Here is a 21,739-nt window from a genome sequence, read left to right as displayed (position 1 = left end):
GAGAGCACATCAGGTCAGTCTGAGCTGCTCTGCACTGGCTCGGTCCTGGCCCTGAATTAGCTACATTGCTAAATCCCTTGTTAACCCGGCACAGACAATACCGACAGTGAGGTTAACTTTTGAGAAGACATTTGGTTAATCAGTGTCTGTTGGCGAGTCTGTGCTCGTTGGGAATTATAGGTACTGATTGTTAATGACGTCAGAGGCCACAAAGGTGACACAAGGTGAGATTTCGATTGATAGGATCTCAAATCACCACCGATTTTAAATGAAAATTGTAGAATCAGTTAATACATATTTTCAACTGTTTTTAAATGTCATGTTATATTAATTGCCCTGTTTGTCAGTTTTATGTCCACTATGTCTACTTTCATGTGAAGCACTCAGTGCTTATAACGCCCTTATTGTAAAGCTGCATTTTTTGTATGAAAGGTGCTGTATAAATATGGTTTCTTATTCTTATTATTACACCTAGTATGAGCAAGTTTTGACACCTAGTAAAGATCCATGAACCAATAAAAACTACTGTACAACTTCCTGTGTGTTTTCAGCGTTTTGTCAAATTAAAGTTGAATTTACAAAACAGATAGAGGGTTTCTCTTCTTTTTCTTCCTGTGCTGACTGTCACTTTTGCTTGTTAAATGACAGGTGTGACCGCCAGCAGATTACAGCAGCTGCAGCTGTTATCTCGATGTTATCTCTATGAGTAAGTACTTTAAAAAAAGGCTTAAATGAATTTGCTCTCTGCCAGCCTCCCTTTGTGTACTCGGCCAAAGAAACACCACTCTGTCTGATCACGTGTGGATTGTTTGTACATTTGTTAGTTGGAGGCTGCTGGGTTTCTGAATCCTCTCTCACCTCTCCAGCAGGTCCAGTCTCAGCTGTTGGCCATGTGGCAACGTGAGCAGCTCCATGCCAGAACTGACTCCCATCATCCTTTGCACCTCCGGAGTCACCTCCAGAATTCTGGCCACCTGGGAAACACAGACACGTGATTGTTTGTATTTGATGGGTGATGTAATGCACAGTATCTGTCAACGTCATGTGTGGTGTGTTTGATTTCTGTTTTCTTTGGCCCTGTCTACACGTACACAGATGTTTTCCTCTGTGTTTCGACCTCTTGTCCACACGCACAGAGTTTTAGGTCACCGAAATGGGGATTTTTTAAAAAGTGCCTTCTAAAGCACTTTTTTTTTTAAACTCATGTAACTGTTTATTTTTGTGGAACGTTTTATATACTGATGTCATCTCCTAAATTCAAGCACGTCCATTGTTGCTTTGTGTAATGACCAAACATTAGAAACAACAACAACAATGGCTGACTACCTGTTTGGTCTAATGACTACAGCCCCTTTTCCACTGCACAAAAAACCCACTAACACGCGCTAACATTTGGCTGTTTTATGTAATGAGAAAGGTCACAACTGGCATTCACACCCTGGCTGAATGCAGTAGTCACGGGTACTTATCTTCTCCAGCTCCAAGTGGCATTGATGGAAATACAACACCTGGGTGAACGCTCGAATTTCAAACCTCTTCAAACCTCTGCCACAAAATTCCATTCGTCTCCACTCAAGCAGCGCTCAAACATCGATCCAAATTAGTCTGCACCGAGTTTGAAAAGAGAGATAGGTCCGACAGACGACAGGGGACTTCTGCTAACCAGCTAGCATTACGAGGCAGCATAGTTATACTAGCTGGCGTGTTATCGTAATGTGAAAAGTCCGACAATTTTGCAGAACAGGACAGATGACAGACACCAGAGCTAGCTAACAAGCAACGGTAACATTAGCTACGTATGAACTTTTTTCTCCGTCTTTTGCTCGGTGGTAGCCATGGCGACGTCTACCCCTCACTGGCAAGTCAGCATCCGGCAGTAGCTCAGTCCATAGGGACTTGGGTTGGGAACCGGAGGGTCGCCTGTTCGAGTCCCCGTCCGGACCAAATATGGAGCGTGGACTGGTGGCTGGAGAGGTGCCAGTTCACCTCCTGGGCACTGCCAAGGTGCCCTTGAGCAAGGCACCAAACCTCCAACCACTCGGGGCGCCTCACCAAGGGCAGTCCCCTCACTCTGACATCTCTCCACTTTGTGCATGTGTAGGCCCTGTTTGTGCATGTGTGTGTCTTTTGGACCTGTGTGTAATTGACAAACTCCATGCTGCTTTCTGCTGTTTACTAAGCTGTTCTCCGCCCACAACTGTCTGTGATGTCAAACATAACCCATCAAAAAAAAAACAAAAAAAACCCCACAGAAAATCATACTCGTCTGCTGCAGAGCTGGCAAAGGGGTGTATGCCTATTTTTAGCGAATTTACCTGTGTTTAAAAAAACCCGTGTACATGCACTCATTTTGGTGGGAAGGGTTTATACTTTATACTTAAACTTAGTATTTCTGCACCACTTGATGGACGAATGAAGCCAACTGCTGTAACCAATGTCTTTGCTTCACCTCGGTGTCCATAATTTAAGTCTGCCAGAAACTGCGGTTTTGGAACCAGCCGACAGTGGGACACTTTCCAGAGTGAGACTGTTAAAATCTTTCAAATCTCCAGAGCATCACTCTTATCGTTGAGTGAGCTCCTTCATCCTTAAACTGAATGGGAATTGACAGTGATGAGATCTCCACTAACTGTTTAGGAAAAAAGTAACGTTAGCCTGTACACTTGAGTGCTTTTGTGGCGAGGGGAGACTGCTAAAGACACTGGTGAGTGTTTGGAGTTGTTTTTGCGTTCAAGTGTGTAAAATAAAAGTCATGTGAACAGATACATTTTTTAAAACAGACAGGGAAAATATCTGTTTTCACAAATGTCTGTATATGTGTAGACACGGCCTCAGTTACTGGTAACTGTATGAGCAAGACAACACGCTCCGACATGTCCTTGTTTGTCTAAGAACCTCATCATGTGTTATCATTTATTCTGTGTACAGAAAACCCTTGTAAATTCTGAATTAAAATGTGCATTTAAACACTACATTGTCACATTATCATCTTCTGGTTAAAGCAAACAGTTCCCAATCGACACACGCAGCAGATACAGAGCAACATAAGCATTAATCTAAAGTAGTGTTTGTGGCCTGCTGATGAATGTAACTCCAATATTCACTCTTCTTTAAGCACTGATTTGTTCTCCACCAACTCCCGAAAGAAACATCTGTCCCTTTAGCTGCTGAATGTTCCACTTTGTTCACCAGCTGGTCTCTAACTGGGTCTGTCTGTTGTTTCTTGCTGAGCACAGCAGGTTTATTAGAGTACTTCCCTAAAAACAGCTGCCTGGAAATGATAAAAGCTGTGAACTGAATCAAAGCAGTTGTGTTGTGGGCCATAAGGAGCAGAAAGGTTCTGCAGAGTTAAGGAGGATCACTGATGATAACACAACGAGCGACCCCTTTGTATATTATAAATGGTCATTTTTACCACTGTTGATGTAGAAGTATCGATTAGAGCAGCTTTAACTCGTACCATGCAGTCAGCCTTGGTGATATGTTTGGCTGCTGTCCTGGGGTCGACCTCGGCCAGCAGCTCCTTCACCCTCCGCAGGATGGCCACCTCCAAAGGCTTATTCTCCTTGGGCATCAGCGATGACTGGTACCTGCTTGGTTTGAATGATGATTCCGTCTCCACTACAGGCGAGAAGTACACGTTCCCGTCCTCCGACCTTAGTGGATCTACGCCCACTGACCCTTCCTCCGCCCGCAGCCTCTCAACATAGCTCTGGGGGCCGGGATACAGCTCCGTGTAGCAGCTCCCACCTGCATCAGAGGATGGGGAGTCGTGGTTCAGATGTGGCTGGGGTCTGTCGTCACACTGTCTGTGGAGGGTGCTGCTGGGAGAGGGCAGGGGTCGGGCGGTATCCGAGCGCCTGGAGAGGGACGGGGATGGGGCCACGCTGGTTGCTCGGCTACTGCTAGGGCTTCTGGACTGTGGCGCTGGAGATGGAAGAAGAGAGGGAAAAGACAATTATTTATGAACGCTGGCAACAATGTTTTTCAGTCCACTTTTACTGATGATGAAGTGATGAAATGATGAAGATATTAGTCAGCTTTCAAGAAAGGCAGATAAAAAATATCCACTGGTTCTTAGTTAAGGGGCACTACACTATATTCAGAGCGTATCTATGACTCAGAGTCTGATTCAGACTGACTATGGAAGTGGCTGAGCCAGTGGCTAGCAGCTAATGGTGCTAACACAGACCCAAAAGAAGTGTGCCAGGCTTTCAAGCCAATTTTTGTGTCGGCCAAACAGTGGAATTAAACTTCCGAGCTGATCATGTGATGCCACTGGGCCTGAAAAGACTCTTTCCCTTAGACTTACATTGTGAAAGAGATGTCTGTATATCAGTGGATGGATTTTTTTGAGCGTAGCAACAACCATGAAATGACTCATTTTACTATCAGGATTTAATCAGTTCCGACTGATAACACAACACACAAAGTCTAAAAGAACCACACGATTAAATGATCCCCATTCAAGTTAGCAGAGCCGGAGGTCTCTTATGCACCTGCTCTATAGGCCACACAGTGCGGAAGCAGCTCCTAAAACCTGGGTAATTTTATATATTGAATGTTTCTGGCGTTGTGTGTCACTGAGCAACTTTTATAGAAATTAAGCAGTTACACCCATGTGCTAACAGCATAAACAGTGCTAACAATGGCAACACTACTGTCAGAGCTAACAGTGTCAGTGGGGGTAAACGAGGATGAAGACTATGCCTCTGTTTCGTCGCCGTCCAGATATCAGCACTAACCACCATAGAGCGCAGTGCAGAGCAGCAGCAAACAGCTAGCCAGTGCCGAGACTCACATGCACACACTTGCGCACACGGTCAGACCATCTCCCACAACAAATAACAGAGAAGCTCTGATGAAAACACACACACTATATGCTGATATATTTCTGCTCTGAATGTTGCATACAGATCCATTAAGACATAAATATTTTTGCCTAAGCTCACAGAATTCTAGATTAATTTTCTTTTAAAAATTATTTGTTTGCTGAAATTTTTATCAGACAGAAAATAATGCATTTGTTGGGGACTATTTTCAGCGGTGGATTAATTCGCATTTAGTGCTTTTATGAGTATCTATGGCAGCAGGACAGTAAGTGTGACACTGAGTCAAACTAAACTACAGTGTGTGTGTGTGTGTGTGTGTGTGTGTACATGGTAATGAAGGAGCATGTCACCCAGTGTGGCAGTGTAGCTCACTGATGTGATTTTAATAGTTTTCGGCCAACAGTGGAGCTCTACAGCACAGAGGGAGAAGATATATCAGGCTCTACTTGTTAATTGTTTGTTTACAGACTATCAAAACTAAAATTATCACCTCACTGTTGTTCTGCTTCCACAAACCAGTCAAGTTGCAGTTTACATCTGTGTCTGCCCAGACTCAAATGTTGCCGGGGTCAGTTGACAATGCTTCAAATATGGATGTTGCTGCAAAGAAGCTACAAAATCTAAAACACGGACGCTTCACACACATCTTCAACCAGCAATCACAATCCGCACAGTTTCAAGATTAGACTCACTAACTCAGTATCTGACAAAAAGTCTCCTCTTCTGTTCCTGAGATATGACGAAGCGTAATGGACAGAAAAGTGTTTTATGCAGAACATGATGATGTCACAGTGAAGCTGACATTTGACCTTTTGGATATAAAATGTCATCACTTCATCATTTTATCCTGTTAGATATACGTGAAATTTTGTTGTAATAAGTGAATAATTCTTGAGTTAGGGCCAAAAATAAGTTTTTTTGAGGTCACAGTGACCTTGACCTTTCGCCACTAAAATCGAATGAGTTCATCATTGAGTCTAGGTGGACGTTTGTGCCAAATCTAAAGAAATTCCCTCAAGGCTTTTTTGAGATATCACATTTACCAGAATGAGACGGATGCAAGTTCACAATGACCTTAACCTTTGATCACCAATTCTAATCAATTCATCCTTGAGTCCAGGTGGATGTTTGTGCCAAATCTAAAGAAATTCCCTAAAGGCTTTTTTGAGATATCACATTTACCAGAATGAGACGGATGCAAGTTCACAATGACCTTAACCTTTGATTACCAATTCTAATCAATTCATCCTTGAGTCTAGGTGGACGTTTGTGCCAAATCTAAAGAAATTCCCTAAAGGCTTTTTTGAGATATCACATTTACCAGAATGAGACGGATGCAAGTTCACAATGACCTTAACCTTTGATTACCAATTCTAATCAATTCATCCTTGAGTCTAGGTGGACGTTTGTGCCAAATCTAAAGAAATTCCCTCAAGGCTTTTTTGAGATATCACATTTACCAGAATGAGACGGATGCAAGTTCACAATGACCTTAACCTTTGATTACCAATTCTAATCAATTCATCCTTGAGTCTAGGTGGACGTTTGTGCCAAATCTAAAGAAATTCCCTCAAGGCTTTTGTGAGATATCACATTTACCAGAATGAGACAGATGCAAGTTCACAATGACCTTAACCTTTGATCACCAAATTCTAATCAATTCATCCTTGAGTCCAGGTGGACGTTTTAGCCAAATTTGAAGATATTCCCTTGAGGCCTTCTTGAAATATTATGTTCACAAGAATAGGATGCACCAAGTCACATTCACCTTGACCTTTGACCCATGACCATGCAAATCTGATCATTTCATCTTGGAGTCAAAGTTGACGTTTGTGCCAATTTTGAAAGGCGTAGTTGAGATATTGCATTTAGAATAAATGAACAGAATGGAACAGACGTACGGACAACCTGAAAACATAATGCATCCGCGTCTATCACCAGCACGGAAGCATAAAAATATCACAGACACACCCGTTAGATGAAGCTGGAGTGTCAGTCAGATGAGTTGGACTCTGGTCCTTCACCTCAGCTTCTGTGTAACACGTGTTCTATTGCAAAACTCATGTGTCATAACAACTGTGTCAAAGTCAGTAAACGAGGTTATGGAGTTCATGTTAAAGCACACTGCCTGGTTACACCGTGATGACCTTAACATTATGTCATGCACACTGATGCAGCTGCAGTGATTTAATTTGACTGCTTTCACTCCATACTTACATTTTTTGTATATATTTAAAATTTTGCCATCTTTTATTTTAATCATGTCCAATGTGTCTTGTTTCCTCTTTTTTCACATAGTTTTTTTTTCATTTCACTTGTACAATTTAATGTTTAATGCTGCTGCCTCTGTGATTTTAATAATCAATTTCTTTAATCATGAATACATCACGATCTCACTGAAATGAAGACTTGCTCCAAAAATTTATAGTGTTTAAAGAAAGGACAAAAACAAGAAAACGTGATTTAATAAGGAATAAAACAAACAAAATAAAGCTCACCAAATCCCATCAAATTAATTTACTATTGTTCCACAGTAACCTGCCCCCTCAGATCAGTCCTATCTCATTACTACATGTTATGGTCAAGGTCCAAGTTTGCTACCGGAGATTCTCATTGAGCCAGTTCTTCCCCTATTTAGCCAACATGCTGCTGCTGCTGCATACTACACACACCCTGAACTTTACTCCTACTCAGAGCCAACACCCTCTGAGCTGCTTTAACCATTGGAGCCGGACGACAATCAGTCAGAGAGCCATTTGCTGTGAGGGAGGCTGGATGTGCAGACAACAAGCTGGTGCTGACAGGTGAAATCCGTTGACCTGGCTGCTCCCGGTAAGTCTTTGGATCAAAGAATCAAGACCAGTGTGGGAGTTTCAAAGGCTAAGATTGGGATAAGGCTGGTGGGATGTGGATTTAAAGCTACAGTTTTACTGATTTTAACAGTTATTTTTGTGTTTTATGTTGTATGACGTATAACTATGATGTATAGTGCATGCATAGAGCGTTCGTGTAAATCCTGAGAACCTGCAGATGGATGCCATGGTCTCAAAGTCTAACGACTTCCAGATGTTTCCTGCTGACATGTTCAACAGAAGCAGGACTGCACTTTTTGACACTCTGTGAATGAGCACTGTTTGAAGCCAGGTTCCTCAACTACTGTATTTTGAAAGTTCATCTCATAGACAGAATAATGTCCAGGTTTGGATGTTCAGATGAGCAGACTCACTGCAACAGGAAAACATAATGACAACCAGATAAAAAATAAAACAAAGTATTCTGTGTATATGGGAACCAGATTAAAAACAAAGTGTCTGATGTCTAAGTAAGAACCAGGCTCAAAAGCAAAATTTTCCATGTAATTAAAACAAGAGCATTAAGGGATTATTTTGGAAACAGATGCCTATCAACACAAAACATTTCCTCATTTTGTTTCCTGTTTACAGAAAGTGTCAGGACCAGAGTGGTTTTTGTTCCTTTTTACAGAGAACATGTACATGTATTTATTTTGGCTATTTCATGCATTGCTCAAACCTCCCAGGTCTCCAATGTCTCCAAAATTTTTTATAATTCACAAAAAACGTTGTACTCATTTTTAATTATAGCCAAAAATAGGTCACATTATTAGTTCTATTAGTATGTAAATTGAGTTATGGATTACATTTTAATTTGAATGTGCTATAATGTGTATTATTATTATTATTGTTATTGTTATTATTATTATTTATTAATTTTATAATGTTTGCAGCACTCTATGCAGCTAAAGCTAAACTTCATTCTCACTGCTGTGGTTCTTATTCTTGTTAGCACCATGTGTGTTGGCTTGTCTGACCTTTGACCTTGTAAATACAAAAGGCAGCTGCTATTGATTCCCCTTTTCATAGTCCAACACCTATCATTACCGAGCAACACATGTGCATGTGCACAAAGCTGTGAAACCTGAGAACATCTACCAAGTTCAAAAAGCTTTCCTAAACCTCCTGAGAATTAGCAGCAGGAATTCTCTGTGAGGTTATGTAATCAGGAGACTGTTATCGAGCTTCTTGGGATTCTGGCTGTTATGTAAGTTTAGGAGCAGTGTGCCTCTGTTTGCTGAAAATTCCTTCCCTTGTAGTTACGTGCATTCACTTTGTTTTGGCTGCACTGCTGGAACTTTTAGTTGGCATACTTGACAGTCGTTGCACTCAACTGTGAGTAGGTGGTATTTGTTCATCTCAGGGGTGCTAAATGTTCCTGAAGTTGACAGCAGCTAATATCAATAACCATGTGTACCGGTGCTATTTTGCCTGGCACACAACAGTCTTACTCCCAACTGGCAAAACTAAGAAGGCACTATGTCTGCATCTTAATCGATTAAACTAAGAAATTAAATTTGTAATAAGCTACCAAACATTTGCACACTTATTGGCATAGCCACAGGGATCAACATGACAAAAGTGTCATTATCTGCCAATGTCCACAAAGGTCCATGTGGACCTCTGAATGGAAGTCCAAAATGCGGTTCAAACTTTAAGACCATAGATGCCATCCTGTGCATGTCTGCTGTCAATGTCCATTTTGAAGGATATTCGTCCCTTTATACTTGACTAGATAAGTGCCTCTTCTCCTTTGACTAACATCAGCTCAGGTCTGTGTTTTTTCAAACAAACACAAAAACAATGTGACTTTGATGGGAACTCAAATGTCACCAACTTCTTCTAAACTGTCCACCAAAATTAGTTTTAAAGAATCTGAGGTGACAAAAAGGCCATTTTACACATGCAATACCCAGAGCACATTTCTGGTTCTTTTGAAGTTTGTTTGAACTATTAACTCCTGTTAATAATTCTACTGACCGTACTCCTGAAAAAACAAATTGTAGTTCTACTAAGGATCAATTAGTGGGTCATCTGGGAGCTGGACAATTCACAAACTCTGGTTAAAGGTTTTGATGATGGCAGGGTGTGCTGTCTCTTAAAAAACCTGAACTTTGTGAAGATATTCTATTTTTATCTAACCATTTACCAGACTTCGCAAATTACCCCAGCATCGAAATGATCCTCAGAGGATCCTTAAACTAAAATGAGAAGATCTAAAACTTTATTTATTGCAGATTTGAGATGGAACACAGAGCTGCAGCTGCATGGTGCTTCTCGTCCTATCATTTTTAAAAATATAATCTTATCATTAAAAGGTTCAGGACCTCTGCAACACGGTAAGTCTTATCATTGTCTTGTAAAGCATTAAACATAGTTTGCAAATGAGTCTATCGTCCAGATTTACAAGTCCAGCATCCAGATATCTGTTCAGCTGTTAGTTAGGGTGATGCATACTCTTAAACTCAAGAACTGTAAGGCCTTGCTGAGCAGGATTGATCTAACATTCTCACATCTCTTTCAGAGATGTACCAACTGGTCTTAGCGGCACTCGTGGTGCTGCTCTGCTCTTCACCCTTGGTAAATGGAGGGAAAGTCCTGGTGTTCCCCTGTGATGGAAGCCACTGGATCAACATGAAGGTCCTTGTTGAGGAGCTTCACTCCAGAGGCCATGAAATCACAGTCATGCGTTCAGCAGACAGCTGGTACATCAAGCCAGACTCCCCGTTCTACAAGTCCATAACAATAAATTCTCCTGCTGGTTTTGATGAAGAACAATTTGGATCATTTGTAAAAACAATGGTCAACTTGCGGCGGGATGGTGCTTCACTTTGGACTCGTATATCTCTGGAGTATGAACTGGTGGAACAGTTCTATGAGATGCATAAGAAGTTGATTCAAATGATGGGGGAGATGTTTGAGAATACCAAAATGATGCAGAGCCTCCGCGATGCCAAATATGATTTGGTTTTGACAGACCCTGCGCTGGGTCCAGGGGTGCTTCTCGCTCATCGTCTGGGTCTTCCACTAGTCTTTAATGTGAGGTGGACTATTCAAGGTGATGGGCATCATGCAATTGCACCTTCCCCGCTCTCCTATGTCCCAATACCAGGGTCAGAGCTGAGTGACAAGATGACCTTTCCCGAAAGAGTCAAGAACGTCCTTTACTATTTCTTCACTTGTTTTCAAATTTGGTACGTCACAGACCAGAACTACAAACCATTTGTTCATCGTTACTTTGGTAAAGATGTACACTACATGGAGCTGTTTCAGGCGGCAGACATCTGGCTGATGAGGAATGATTTTACCTTTGAGTTCCCACGACCCACAATGCCAAACATCGTCTACATGTCAGGCTTTCAATGCAAACCCTCCAAGCCCCTGTCGAAAGAATTAGAGGACTTTGTCCAGAGCTCTGGTGAGCACGGCGTCATCGTTATGACATTGGGAACCCTGGTGGCAAAACTTCCTGATGACATCGCTGAGGAAATTGCCGCAGCTTTCGCCCAGCTTCCTCAGAAGGTGCTCTGGAGACACAAAGGCAAAAAACCATCCACCCTCGGCAACAACACCTTGATCTTGGACTGGCTGCCCCAAACTGACCTCCTGGGTCACCCCAAGACCAGAGTGTTTGTGGCCCACGGAGGCACCAATGGAATACAGGAGGCCATCTACCATGGTGTCCCTCTGGTCGGCCTACCCCTCATGTTTGACCAGCCTGACAACTTCTCCAGGATGAAAGTAAGAGGTGTGGCCAAAGTCCTGGACATTGCAACTGTGAACAGAGACAACTTCCTGGAGGCGCTGAAGGAGGTACTCTATGACCCAACCTACAGGGAGAAGATGAAGGCGCTGTCCAACCTGCAGAGAGACCAGCCCACGAAACCACTGGACCGGGCCATGTTCTGGATCGAGTATGTCATGAGGCACAAAGGAGCAGCACATCTGAGGACAGAGTCTTACAAGATGTCCTGGATCCAGTACCACTCAATTGATGTGGTGGCGTTTCTGCTGGCAGTTGTTTTGCTAGTATTTGCTGTTTTCATGTCTGCGGTTAAGTTTTTGTGGCGAAGAGTGTTTTCTGGAAGCAAAGTCAAAAAAGAATGAAAAACGTGCTTAAAGTTGGTTGTGTCAGATGTCCTGGATCCAGAAAAAAAAAAAACATTAGTAAACTATTCTGCATTTTTATATAGCTACCGTCTACAGTAACTACAGTCTATGAGTCAGATCCACGCCTTGCTCCTCCACAGCTTCACCCCCTCGTCCAAATATGGTCACATCTGGCCCCAAAAATCCAAGATGGCAACAGTCAAAATGCCACACTCAAGGCTTCAAAACGTGAGTCAACAAGCCAGTGGGTGACGTCTATGCATACAACCAATGTGTTTATGCAAGGTTCAACAATAGGGAATGCCCAAGGGCCAGACCCAGGCCAGTGGGCCAGTAAATATAATCAGACAGTTGCTCATTCGGGCCAGTGCTCACAAAAGAAAACAAAGCGGAAGAAAACATTTCATTGCTTTGCGAGCGACATTACAACATGTGCTTTTCTCTCCTTTGCCTTGCTATGCCAGTGTCTGTCTCCAACTTTAGTGGAGACAGATTTACTGAAATACAAAAATAGTTTACAAGAGCACAAAGTTCCTCATAGATCTGTAGCCTCTTAATTTCCCCCCAGAGTTCACCAGATTTATGCATTTCACTTTAAAATGTACAAAATTTTCTTCTGGGTGAGCATGCCACCAGAGCCCTCTGAAGGGTCCAAGGTCCATCCACTGCAGTCTCACAAAATCCTGTGCAAAACACTACCTCATATCACATAACAACCTCAGCTAAAGACCTCATGTTTCTGTTCTGTTCTGTTCTGTTGTTTGGTAAGCAGCATGTCTCAAAAATCTGTAAATAATTAAATACTATCGGGTGGAAAGTTTGATCTTATGTCAAGCCAACAGCTTTTAGTCTGCATCCAGGGATGGTTTTGAGGAATTACTCGGGGAGGGTTCTTTAACATTTTTGTATTCTCATAAACCACTGTACTGGCTTTAATAAAAGTAAATGAGCTTGATTTATGAAAACTGACACATATTTTGTGATTTTTTTGTCACTAGCGGTGGGTGATGATTTAATACCATTTATAATTTTTAGTAATAATATGATGTTGTCATCTTTTTGTTCCACTAATTCATGTTGTACAAATAATGATTTTGAGCAAGCTGTATGTGCAAAAGAAAAAGTTTAATAAAGCATTTTAAGAGTTTGGACTTGTGTACTGCATAACTGAGTAACACAATTAATTGCTTCTCAAAAATGTGATTATTTCATATGTGCTTTGGCGACTATCGTTGTGTGGCACCAGTCTGCAAACACAATGAACAACTTTCATCCTGGACAATACATACAGTATACACAGTGATGTATACACACAGGACCATTTTAGTACAGTATACAAACATGATGACTCAGTGTTTTACATAAACAAATACATTATACAGTCAGAACCATAATAAAAACCTTGTAAAATATTGTTATCCATATCATAATAATGATTACAACTTTATTCTCCAACCACTATGTATCAATCCTTATTTTTGAGACGTACTGGGAACAAATATTTCATGAAATTAATACATTTTATGCATAGTTTATCCAGCCAAAAATGTATGCTGCCATCTTTGTCCTGTTATGTATCAATCATATTATAATTTGTTAGGATTTTAAAACTCAAAGTTGTATTTTCTGCCTTCAAAAATAACACAATCACAGCCCAGTCGCCAGAAGAAAATCTTGCTGCTGTACATTTCTGCAAACCACGAATACTTTACATTTGTATGTTTCAAACGTATCATATCAACATTTCTAAAGTGACATAGTGAGGTTGAGAGGATGGCTGATGGCGTATCACCTAGGCAAGATGCCTGTCAAGCTGCAGACCACTGTTCAGGACTGACAAACAACAAAACCAGTCGGTATTAGCAACCTGTTGCTGTTTTTCCAGTGGCTTTTAAAGGACCAGTGTGTAGAATTTAGTAGGTCTGGGGGGAAAAAATCGATACAGCATAGCATCGGGATATTTTTGTGTGGCAATATCATATCATCACACAGTGCCACGTATCGATTTCTTTATTAGACAAATTATCTATATGGCAAATGCAAAGTAAACTTTAAACTGGAATTATATAATCAGGTGTTTTTTCAGTCCACCAGATAAATTTTGCTGCAGAAAAATGACTGAAGTGAGATGAACAGTCTGAAAACTTATTAGATAAAACAGATGTTGACAAAGTTTTCCTTTGGGGACATAATTTACAGTTGAAAAAAAGATGATAAATTGCAATATATAAAAAAATATTTTTATCACAATACTCGGCACATTGCAACATATTTAAAATCGTAATAATATTGTATCATGACTTAAGTATTGTGATAATATTGCATCATGGATCCTCTGGTGATTCCCACCCCTAGAGTTTAGATATATTGGCAGAAATGGTATGTGATATTCATAACTATGTTTTCATTAGTGTTTAATCATCTCCCTAAGAGTCACTGTGTTTTCGTTACCTTAGATGGAGCCATTTATATCTCCATACAGAGTGGGTCCTCCTCCACAGAGTTTGCCACACTTTTTTTGCATCAACCTCTGTAGCTCTCCTTCGCTTGGCACACGCTAGAAGTTTCAGTTGTTGCAATCTGCAGCCCCATGGCTAGATGCCAATAAATCCACACACACTACACCTTAAAGTGTGGGTGGTTTTTAGTGGCCTGCTGTTGCTTTTCCCGTGAGGACATTGCACGAAATGCAGTTATTTTCAGGCACATTTCCTGCCAGGATAACACCACAAAACATGATCTTTTCCCAGCCATAACTAAGTGGTTTTTGTGCCTTCAGCGGACCATAGAACTGCATAATATAGAGATGCTCACAGTTGGCACAAACCTCTTAAACTATGACGTATTTGAAATTAGACAACTCTGTTCTCTATTTTCAGTTCTTTATGTTAAATTGTTAGGTTTTTGGATCCTCTTGAGCTCAAGAAATGTTAAGACTTGTTGAGCAGGACAGATCTAATATCCTTACATCTCTTGTCAGAATCTTTTTCAGAAATGTACCGACCGATCTTAGCGGCACTTGTGGTGCTGCTCTGCTCTTCACCCTTGGTAAATGGAGGGAAAGTCTTGGTGTTCCCCTTTGATGGAAGCCACTGGATCAACATGAAAGTCCTCGTTGAGGAGCTTCATTCAAAGGGTCATAAAATCACAGTGGTAAGGACATCAGACAGCTGGTACATCCAGCCGGAGTCCCCGTTCTACAAGTCCATCACTGTGGAATTGCCTGCTGGTTTTGATGAGGGACGCATGGAGTCATTTGCAACCAGAATGATGAACCTACGACGGACAGGTGCTTCACTTTGGACTCTTATATCTCTGGAGTATGAAATGGTGGAAATGTTCTATCAGATGCAAGCTCTGGTGGTTCAGATGGTGGGGGGGATGTTTGAAAATACCAAACTAATGCAGAGCTTCCGCGATGCCAAATATGATGTGGTTTTGACAGACCCTGCAGCTGGTGCAGGGGTGCTTCTGGCTCACCGTCTGGGTCTTCCAATTGTCCTCAATGTGAGGTGGAGTGTTCAAGGTGAGGCCCATCATGCAATTGCACCTTCCCCACTCTCCTATGTCCCAATAGCATTGTCAGAGCTGACTGACAAGATGACCTTTCCCGAGAGAGTCAAGAACGTCTTTTGCTATTTCTTCTTATGTTTACAAGTTTGGTACATCGCAGACCAGAACTACAAACCATTTGTTCATCGTTACTTTGGTAAAGATGTACACTACATGGAGCTGTTTCAGGCAGCAGACATCTGGCTGATGAGGAATGATTTTACCTTTGAGTTCCCACGACCCACAATGCCAAACATCGTCTACATGTCAGGCTTTCAATGCAAACCCTCCAAGCCCCTGTCGAAAGAATTAGAGGACTTTGTCCAGAGCTCTGGTGAGCACGGCGTCATCGTTATGACATTGGGAACCCTGGTGGCAAAACTTCCTGATGACATTGCGGACGAAATTGCTGCAGCTTTCGCCCAGCTTCCTCAGAAGGTGCTCTGGAGGAACAAAGGCAAAAAACCATCCACCCTCGGCAACAACACCTTGATCTTGGACTGGCTGCCCCAAACTGACCTCCTGGGTCACCCCAAGACCAGAGTGTTTGTGACCCATGGAGGCACCAATGGAATACAGGAGGCCGTCTACCATGGTGTCCCTCTGGTCGGCCTACCCCTCATGTTCGACCAGCATGACAATTTCTTCAAGATGAAAGTAAGAGGTGTGGCCAAAGTCCTGGACATTGCAACTGTGAACAGAGACAACTTCCTGGAGGCGCTGAAGGAGGTACTCTATGACCCAACCTACAGGGAGAAAGTGAAGGCGCTGTCCAACCTGCAGAGAGACCAGCCCATGGAACCACTGGACCGGGCCATGTTCTGGATCGAGTTTGTCATGAGGCACAAAGGAGCAACACATCTGAGGACAGAGTCTTACAAGATGTCCTGGATCCAGTACCACTCAATTGATGTGATGGCGTTTCTGCTGGCAGTTGTTTTACTAGTATTTGCTGTTTTCATTTGTGCGGTTAAATTTTTGTGGCGAAGAGTGTTTTCTGGAAGCAAAGTCAAAAAGGAATGATGAATGTGAAGAGTTCTGCTCTGTATTTAGAGTTACAGTTTGGTAAAACGTTAAAGCTCGAGTCAAATCAGCCACCTTTAATCCATATCCACGATTCTTCTGACTATTTTGCTGTTTTTTGAGTAGAATTTTTCTTCCTGTTTTTCATTTTTGAGGTTACTGAAACAAATGTTCATGCTTAGTTTGCTAAGTATCCAGTTCTGTGTCAAACATCTTAAAATTTGTTATCATTTTATATCTAAATGATTTTTTTGCACAAAAAAAGAAAATAATAAACCATACAACTGTATGTGTTTATTGGAATGCATATACACTGAATATTTTGTGTAAGCTGGGTACTGATTCTGTTAAATAAAGAACAACTTAAATAATGGTGACATATTAAATTACTGTTTTGTTCCTTGAAGCAGGTATCAAGCAGGTATTAACCACCAGAGCCTGGCAGCTTATTGGTGTCTTCTTACACTAATTATATAGCTGAATTTGGGTTATTGTCATTAGGACACTGCCATTGTGTTTGAAGTTTCTGTTCACTTCTCACAATCATTTACTGTCTGACATCACAGCCAACTGTTTCACAGCTTTTAATATGTTTTTTAAAGAGAGTTTTCTATTTGCATTTTGTCTTTATCTGAGAGATGGCAGTGTGGACATATAAGAAACTTGAGGACAGAGGGGTATGACATGCAACAAACAACTAATGCAACACAAATATATCTCAAGGCAATTGAATCGAACACAACTGGACTTAGTTTTGTCTTAGAAGACGTTTCTCCTCTTATCCAAGAGGCTTCATCAGTTCATGCTTGTCAGACTAGGCTGGAACTAGTCTGACAAACTGGTGCGGAAAAACCCAGGTATTTAAACTCTGAGGAGGTCTTCACAAGGCCAATGATGTCATTGGTTCGTTAGTGCTCCAATGGTGTGTCAACAACGGTCGTTGAAACTCCTGCTGCGAAGGTGGTCGTTGGAGTCACATGAGGCCATTTGTGAACAACCATTGTTTTTAGAGGTTAAGCTGTTAAGTCTCCTGGGCAAGGATGAAAGGACAGCATCGCAGACCTCCTCCTCTACTGAGAGATGGTTTTTCCAATTTCACATAGATGGCTTCTTTTACACCTCTTATATAAAAAAACAGCTATATCACTATAATACCATACTAGCCTGTGGTGTGTGGTGTGAGCACATCTTTATTATGAGCATTACGTCTATGTTTTATCTTTTGACATTTCTGTACTGCAGCATCATTTCCTCATCACCTAACAAACACGTATATCTGTGATTAACTAAAATAATTTGATACCATCGGCCATGTCATTGAATTGGTGTGTTTTTGACACAGATAAAATCAAAGCATCCTAAAAAGTTTTACAGTTGCCCTTCCCCCTGTGCACCAACTTTGCAGATGGTCTGTGTTTACTGGTTAGAGAGAAAGTTTAGTTTTTAACCTTGTGATTTTATGATATGGTGTTGCTGTGTTACCATTCCATACATTTATGAGTTAACTAGAGAGCATAAGCAATGAAATATTTTTTGTAAATGACTGATAGTGGATGTTGTCTCTCTTAAATAATGGATAACTAAAACTAGAATTACCACCTTGTGGTTGTAAGCCTCCACGTACGAGTCAAGCTGCAGTCAGGGCAGGAATTTCACGAGGGCCACGAGGGCCATGGCTCTCGTGGCCTCCTCATTTGGCCCTGTGCCCTTGAAAAAAATACCTGCCCTAAGGCCACAGTGGCGTTGATACCCTGCCCGCACTGCCTCAGGTGATTTTGCGGTTTTCTCCTCTGCCTCCTTCCTGTCAACACGGCTTTGACACCTGCGTCTTTTGAGGAAAAAAAAATGAGATGACATTCTGTACTCTTACTGAGCAACTTCAAATGAGACGATGCGTACATCACCAGTGGGGGGTTTGATTCGAGCCTGGCATGAAGAGCTTGGACGGGCTGTAACGACAGTTTGACACCAATCTATCACCGGCCAACCAGGAGACTTCATCAAACGCCCGGGCAGGAATTGGCACTGAGACCCGGTATTAATTGTAATTGTAATTGTAATTGTAATTGTAAGCCAGTCTTGTTCAGTGAATCAGTTTATCATGTACACTCAAAAAATATTTAGGCCTTATATTTAAGATAGTTTTCTTATAAATACATGAATCTGGTTGTTCTATATTTAAAACACATTGGGTTTATTAGTACTATTAAATAAATCACATTATTACTTATTATACTCATCATTATTACTTGAGCTTGTTTTATTGATTAGTCCTTAAATTCATTATGAACGTGGACTTAAAATCATTGTTTTATTTTATGGCCTTGCTGCCCTCAAAAAATTGACAACACGAAAGGCTAAGTGGCCTTGCCCCTAAAATGATGAAATTCCAGGCCTGGCTGCAGTAATAGATTACATCCATGTCTGTGAAAACGCCGGCATGAGGGCATAATAAATACTGACAACTAAAACAAATGGTGACATATTAAATTACTGTTCTGTTTCTTGAAGCAGGTGTTGTTATTAAGCACCAGAGCCTAGCAGCCTATTGGTTTCTTGTTACACTACTTACATAGCTGAATTAGTTTTGGGTTATTGTCATCAGGTAGCACTTACAGGACAATACCATTGTTTATAGTTTCTGTTTATTTCTCACAGTCACTTATTGTTTTACATCTTTTTCAGCATGTTTCTTTTATTTAAGAGCAGAGGTCTGCATAGAGAGAGAGAACCTAGAGACACACGGTTATGGCAAGGTTTAATAAAGGTCCTGTACCATGGATGTTGCCATGAGGCTTTCTACATTTTTCAAGCCAAAAAAAAAAGCCTGATATTTTTCAACCTGACCCCTGTTTTCTCATGTCTCTGTATTTCAGTGACTAACGGGAACAACAATTTCTTTAATTTGGTCCAGTATTAAGCCAGAGCGCTGCAATGTAACCACTCTTGGCTGGTTCGCACCGACATTCTACATCCACTAAAAGTGCTTGTTTTTGCCACCAACACCTCAGATTATTCTTCTAAGTGTCTGACGACATAATGGAAGGAATCCCTTTTTACATTTAACTGGGTGCATTAAGGGTTTACTTGAGTCAAAGCAGAGTTGGTGACTGTTGAAGCAGTGAAAAGACGAACAAAGACAGTTTTTGTGTTTTTATTTTGTTTCTGTCAACTTCGAATGATGTGTGTTTTACGATGATAAAATACTGTTTATTTGAATGGAGTCTGGTGGTTTTTGCTGTTTCTGGTTTAACACAAAGAATCCTACTCTTCGACAAAAACGTCAACCTCTACAGGGATCCTTCTTGTAAGGTTTCATACACTTAGAATAACAATCTCATTGTCAGCAAATATAACAGCAACAGAAATCTTCATTGGAAATACAGCTATTATAAATGCAATAATTAACAACAACCAGTGCAACAAAAAATATAAAAAAGTAGCTATAACTTAAAAAATGTCTTTGAACAAATAAAAACATGAAGGCGTTGTAGTGTGTGTGGTGAGAGCACATCTTTATCATGAATATTAAATACATATGGTTCATCTTTTGACATTTCTGTCGTATCTACTTACTAATCACCCGACACACACGTGCACCAACACAAAAATGTCTTTGATGAACCAAGATAATGTGATATCATCACCCATGTTATTAAACTGGACAGGATCTATGACACAGATTATATCAATAAAACCTAGAACATTTTGATATAATTGCACGAATCATGTAGAACATCAGATCAGTCATTTCCAATTTCCCCGAGGGCCAGTGTTGGTTAATCATGCAAGATCACTTTGCTTTTTTTCCATTCACCTCACAATGGCAGGATTGTCATACGGCTTGTAGACATGCAATAGAAACTACGCAGGTAGAACTAACGAGTTTTCATTAATGGAGGTTAAACAAGCAAATGAACGGTTACCTAACAGCAGACATTTCCTGCTACGCTGCAGACGGAACCACAGCTGAGATGCGTAAAGTCAACAGCGAGGGCTGCCGCTTCTAGGAGCGTCATAAGTTTGATACTTTTTCACTGAAAGATGAAACAGTTGTATTTGTATTATTTGTATGTGATTTTTATTTACTAATTCATATGGTGCGAGAAGCAGCTGGCCCTCCAGGTATTTTCACCATTCAGAAAAGTTTCCACACCCCTGGTGGAGATGGTACACCTTCTGTACTTGCCCACCAAAATAAAACTAACAAAACACTCCCTGGTGGACTGACTTGGGACAGAGGACATGTTTTCACCTGTTAGCCCTGAGGAGTATTTTCAGGTTCAGTTCATTATTAAACTTACTGTTGCTGTTCAGAGAGACAGAGGATTCTCCAGCAGTCAGAAGAGGCCAGTCGTCCTGCTCACTGTTCACATCTGCCTCCCTGTGGTGGAGAGAGGAAGGACTGCATGGAGACACAGAAAAAGAGAGACAGAGAGATGGCAGATGGTTATCGCCACACAGGAAACAGTAACTCATTTTGAATTTGTTTTATATAAAGAGGGAGTTGTGTCTTCTGTTATGCTGCTTCTTACATCTTATCAGCCTTTATTAGGCTACAACTAGAATTACCGCCTTGCAATTGTGTGCCTCTGTGCACCAGTCACGTTGCTTTTACAGTTTACATCCATATCTGTGAAAACATGGATGCTTCACACCCACCTTCCCCCCGACAGCACAGAGGATCTGTACAATCGGCACAGTTTTAAAAAGGACACCAAGATTAGAGTCACCAATTCAGTATCTGACCAAATGTCTTTCCTTATGTTCCTAAGATATGACTTTGAATAATGGTAAGAAAAGTGTTTTTGCAGAACATTATGATGTCACAGTGACGTTAAACTTTTGACCTTTTGGATATAAAATGCCTCATCAGTTCATCATTTTATCCTTTTAGACATTTCTGTAAAATTTCATAATAATTAGTGAGGTCACAGTGATCTTGACCTTTGACTTTCGATCACCAAATTCTTAACAGTTCATTACTGAGTCCAAGTGGACGTTTGTGGCAAATTTGAGCCAATTCCCACAAGGCATACTTAAGTTATTGAGTTCACAAGAATGAGACGGATCCAATGTCACAGTGACCTTGACCTTTGACCACAAAATTTAAGCAGTTCATTATTAAGTCCAATTATACAACAGTTAGTTCCGGCCCTGCAATCTGATTGGTCGAGAGACAGTAAAACCGTGACGATATTGGAGTACAACATCACGGTTATTTCACTGTGTATGTATCACTCCGCCTCACAGCTGATTGCAATCAACAATCAAATCAAAACTGACGGTTAGTGTCAGTTAGGTCAGCAGTTGCGTTGTAGGCTAATTAATTCATCCACTGTCAAACAGCCAAAAATATGGATTTATTTC

The 21,739-nt window shown here is 41.1% G+C and overlaps 4 protein-coding genes across 5 annotated transcripts in view; 3 read left to right on the top strand and 1 right to left on the bottom strand.

Annotated features, from left to right (window-relative positions):
* The window catches only part of ptrh1 (peptidyl-tRNA hydrolase 1 homolog), a 177,349-nt gene that overhangs the window by 66,013 nt on the left and 89,597 nt on the right, over positions 1-21,739 (top strand). The gene's annotated exons all lie outside the window — the stretch shown is intronic.
* sh2d3cb (SH2 domain containing 3Cb) overlaps positions 1-21,739 on the bottom strand; it is a 58,349-nt gene that overhangs the window by 8,610 nt on the left and 28,000 nt on the right. For both annotated transcript variants that reach the window (XM_049579577.1, XM_049579579.1), the window contains 3 exons: positions 20,674-20,774; positions 3,461-3,927; positions 859-974 (listed from right to left, as the gene is read on the bottom strand). In XM_049579577.1, coding sequence (XP_049435534.1) covers positions 859-974; positions 3,461-3,927; positions 20,674-20,774 — 684 coding nt within the window. The remainder of the gene's footprint in view (positions 1-858; positions 975-3,460; positions 3,928-20,673; positions 20,775-21,739) is intronic.
* LOC125890784 (UDP-glucuronosyltransferase 2A2-like) lies at positions 7,529-16,736 on the top strand. Its single transcript, XM_049579592.1, has 2 exons — positions 7,529-7,664; positions 14,775-16,736. Exon 2 carries the CDS (start codon positions 14,789-14,791, stop codon positions 16,367-16,369), a length of 1,581 nt encoding a protein of 526 aa, XP_049435549.1. The 5' UTR covers positions 7,529-7,664; positions 14,775-14,788; the 3' UTR covers positions 16,370-16,736.
* Positions 7,550-12,945, top strand: LOC125890783 (UDP-glucuronosyltransferase 2B33-like). The gene is made up of 2 exons (XM_049579591.1): positions 7,550-7,664; positions 10,209-12,945. Exon 2 carries the CDS (start codon positions 10,211-10,213, stop codon positions 11,789-11,791), a length of 1,581 nt encoding a protein of 526 aa, XP_049435548.1. The 5' UTR covers positions 7,550-7,664; positions 10,209-10,210; the 3' UTR covers positions 11,792-12,945.

Source organism: Epinephelus fuscoguttatus, linkage group LG6, assembly GCF_011397635.1.
Source record: "Epinephelus fuscoguttatus linkage group LG6, E.fuscoguttatus.final_Chr_v1".
Lineage (NCBI taxonomy): Eukaryota > Metazoa > Chordata > Actinopteri > Perciformes > Serranidae > Epinephelus > Epinephelus fuscoguttatus.
The sequence above is the reverse complement of the archived record's forward strand: the minus strand, read 5'-3'. Positions and strand labels throughout refer to the sequence as shown.

What these genes read in the sequence shown, in the direction of transcription:
- LOC125890783 (XM_049579591.1), top strand. Translation starts at nt 10,211, where the DNA reads ATGTACCAACTGGTCTTAGCGGCACTCGTGGTGCTGCTCTGCTCTTCA.
- LOC125890784 (XM_049579592.1), top strand. Translation starts at nt 14,789, where the DNA reads ATGTACCGACCGATCTTAGCGGCACTTGTGGTGCTGCTCTGCTCTTCA.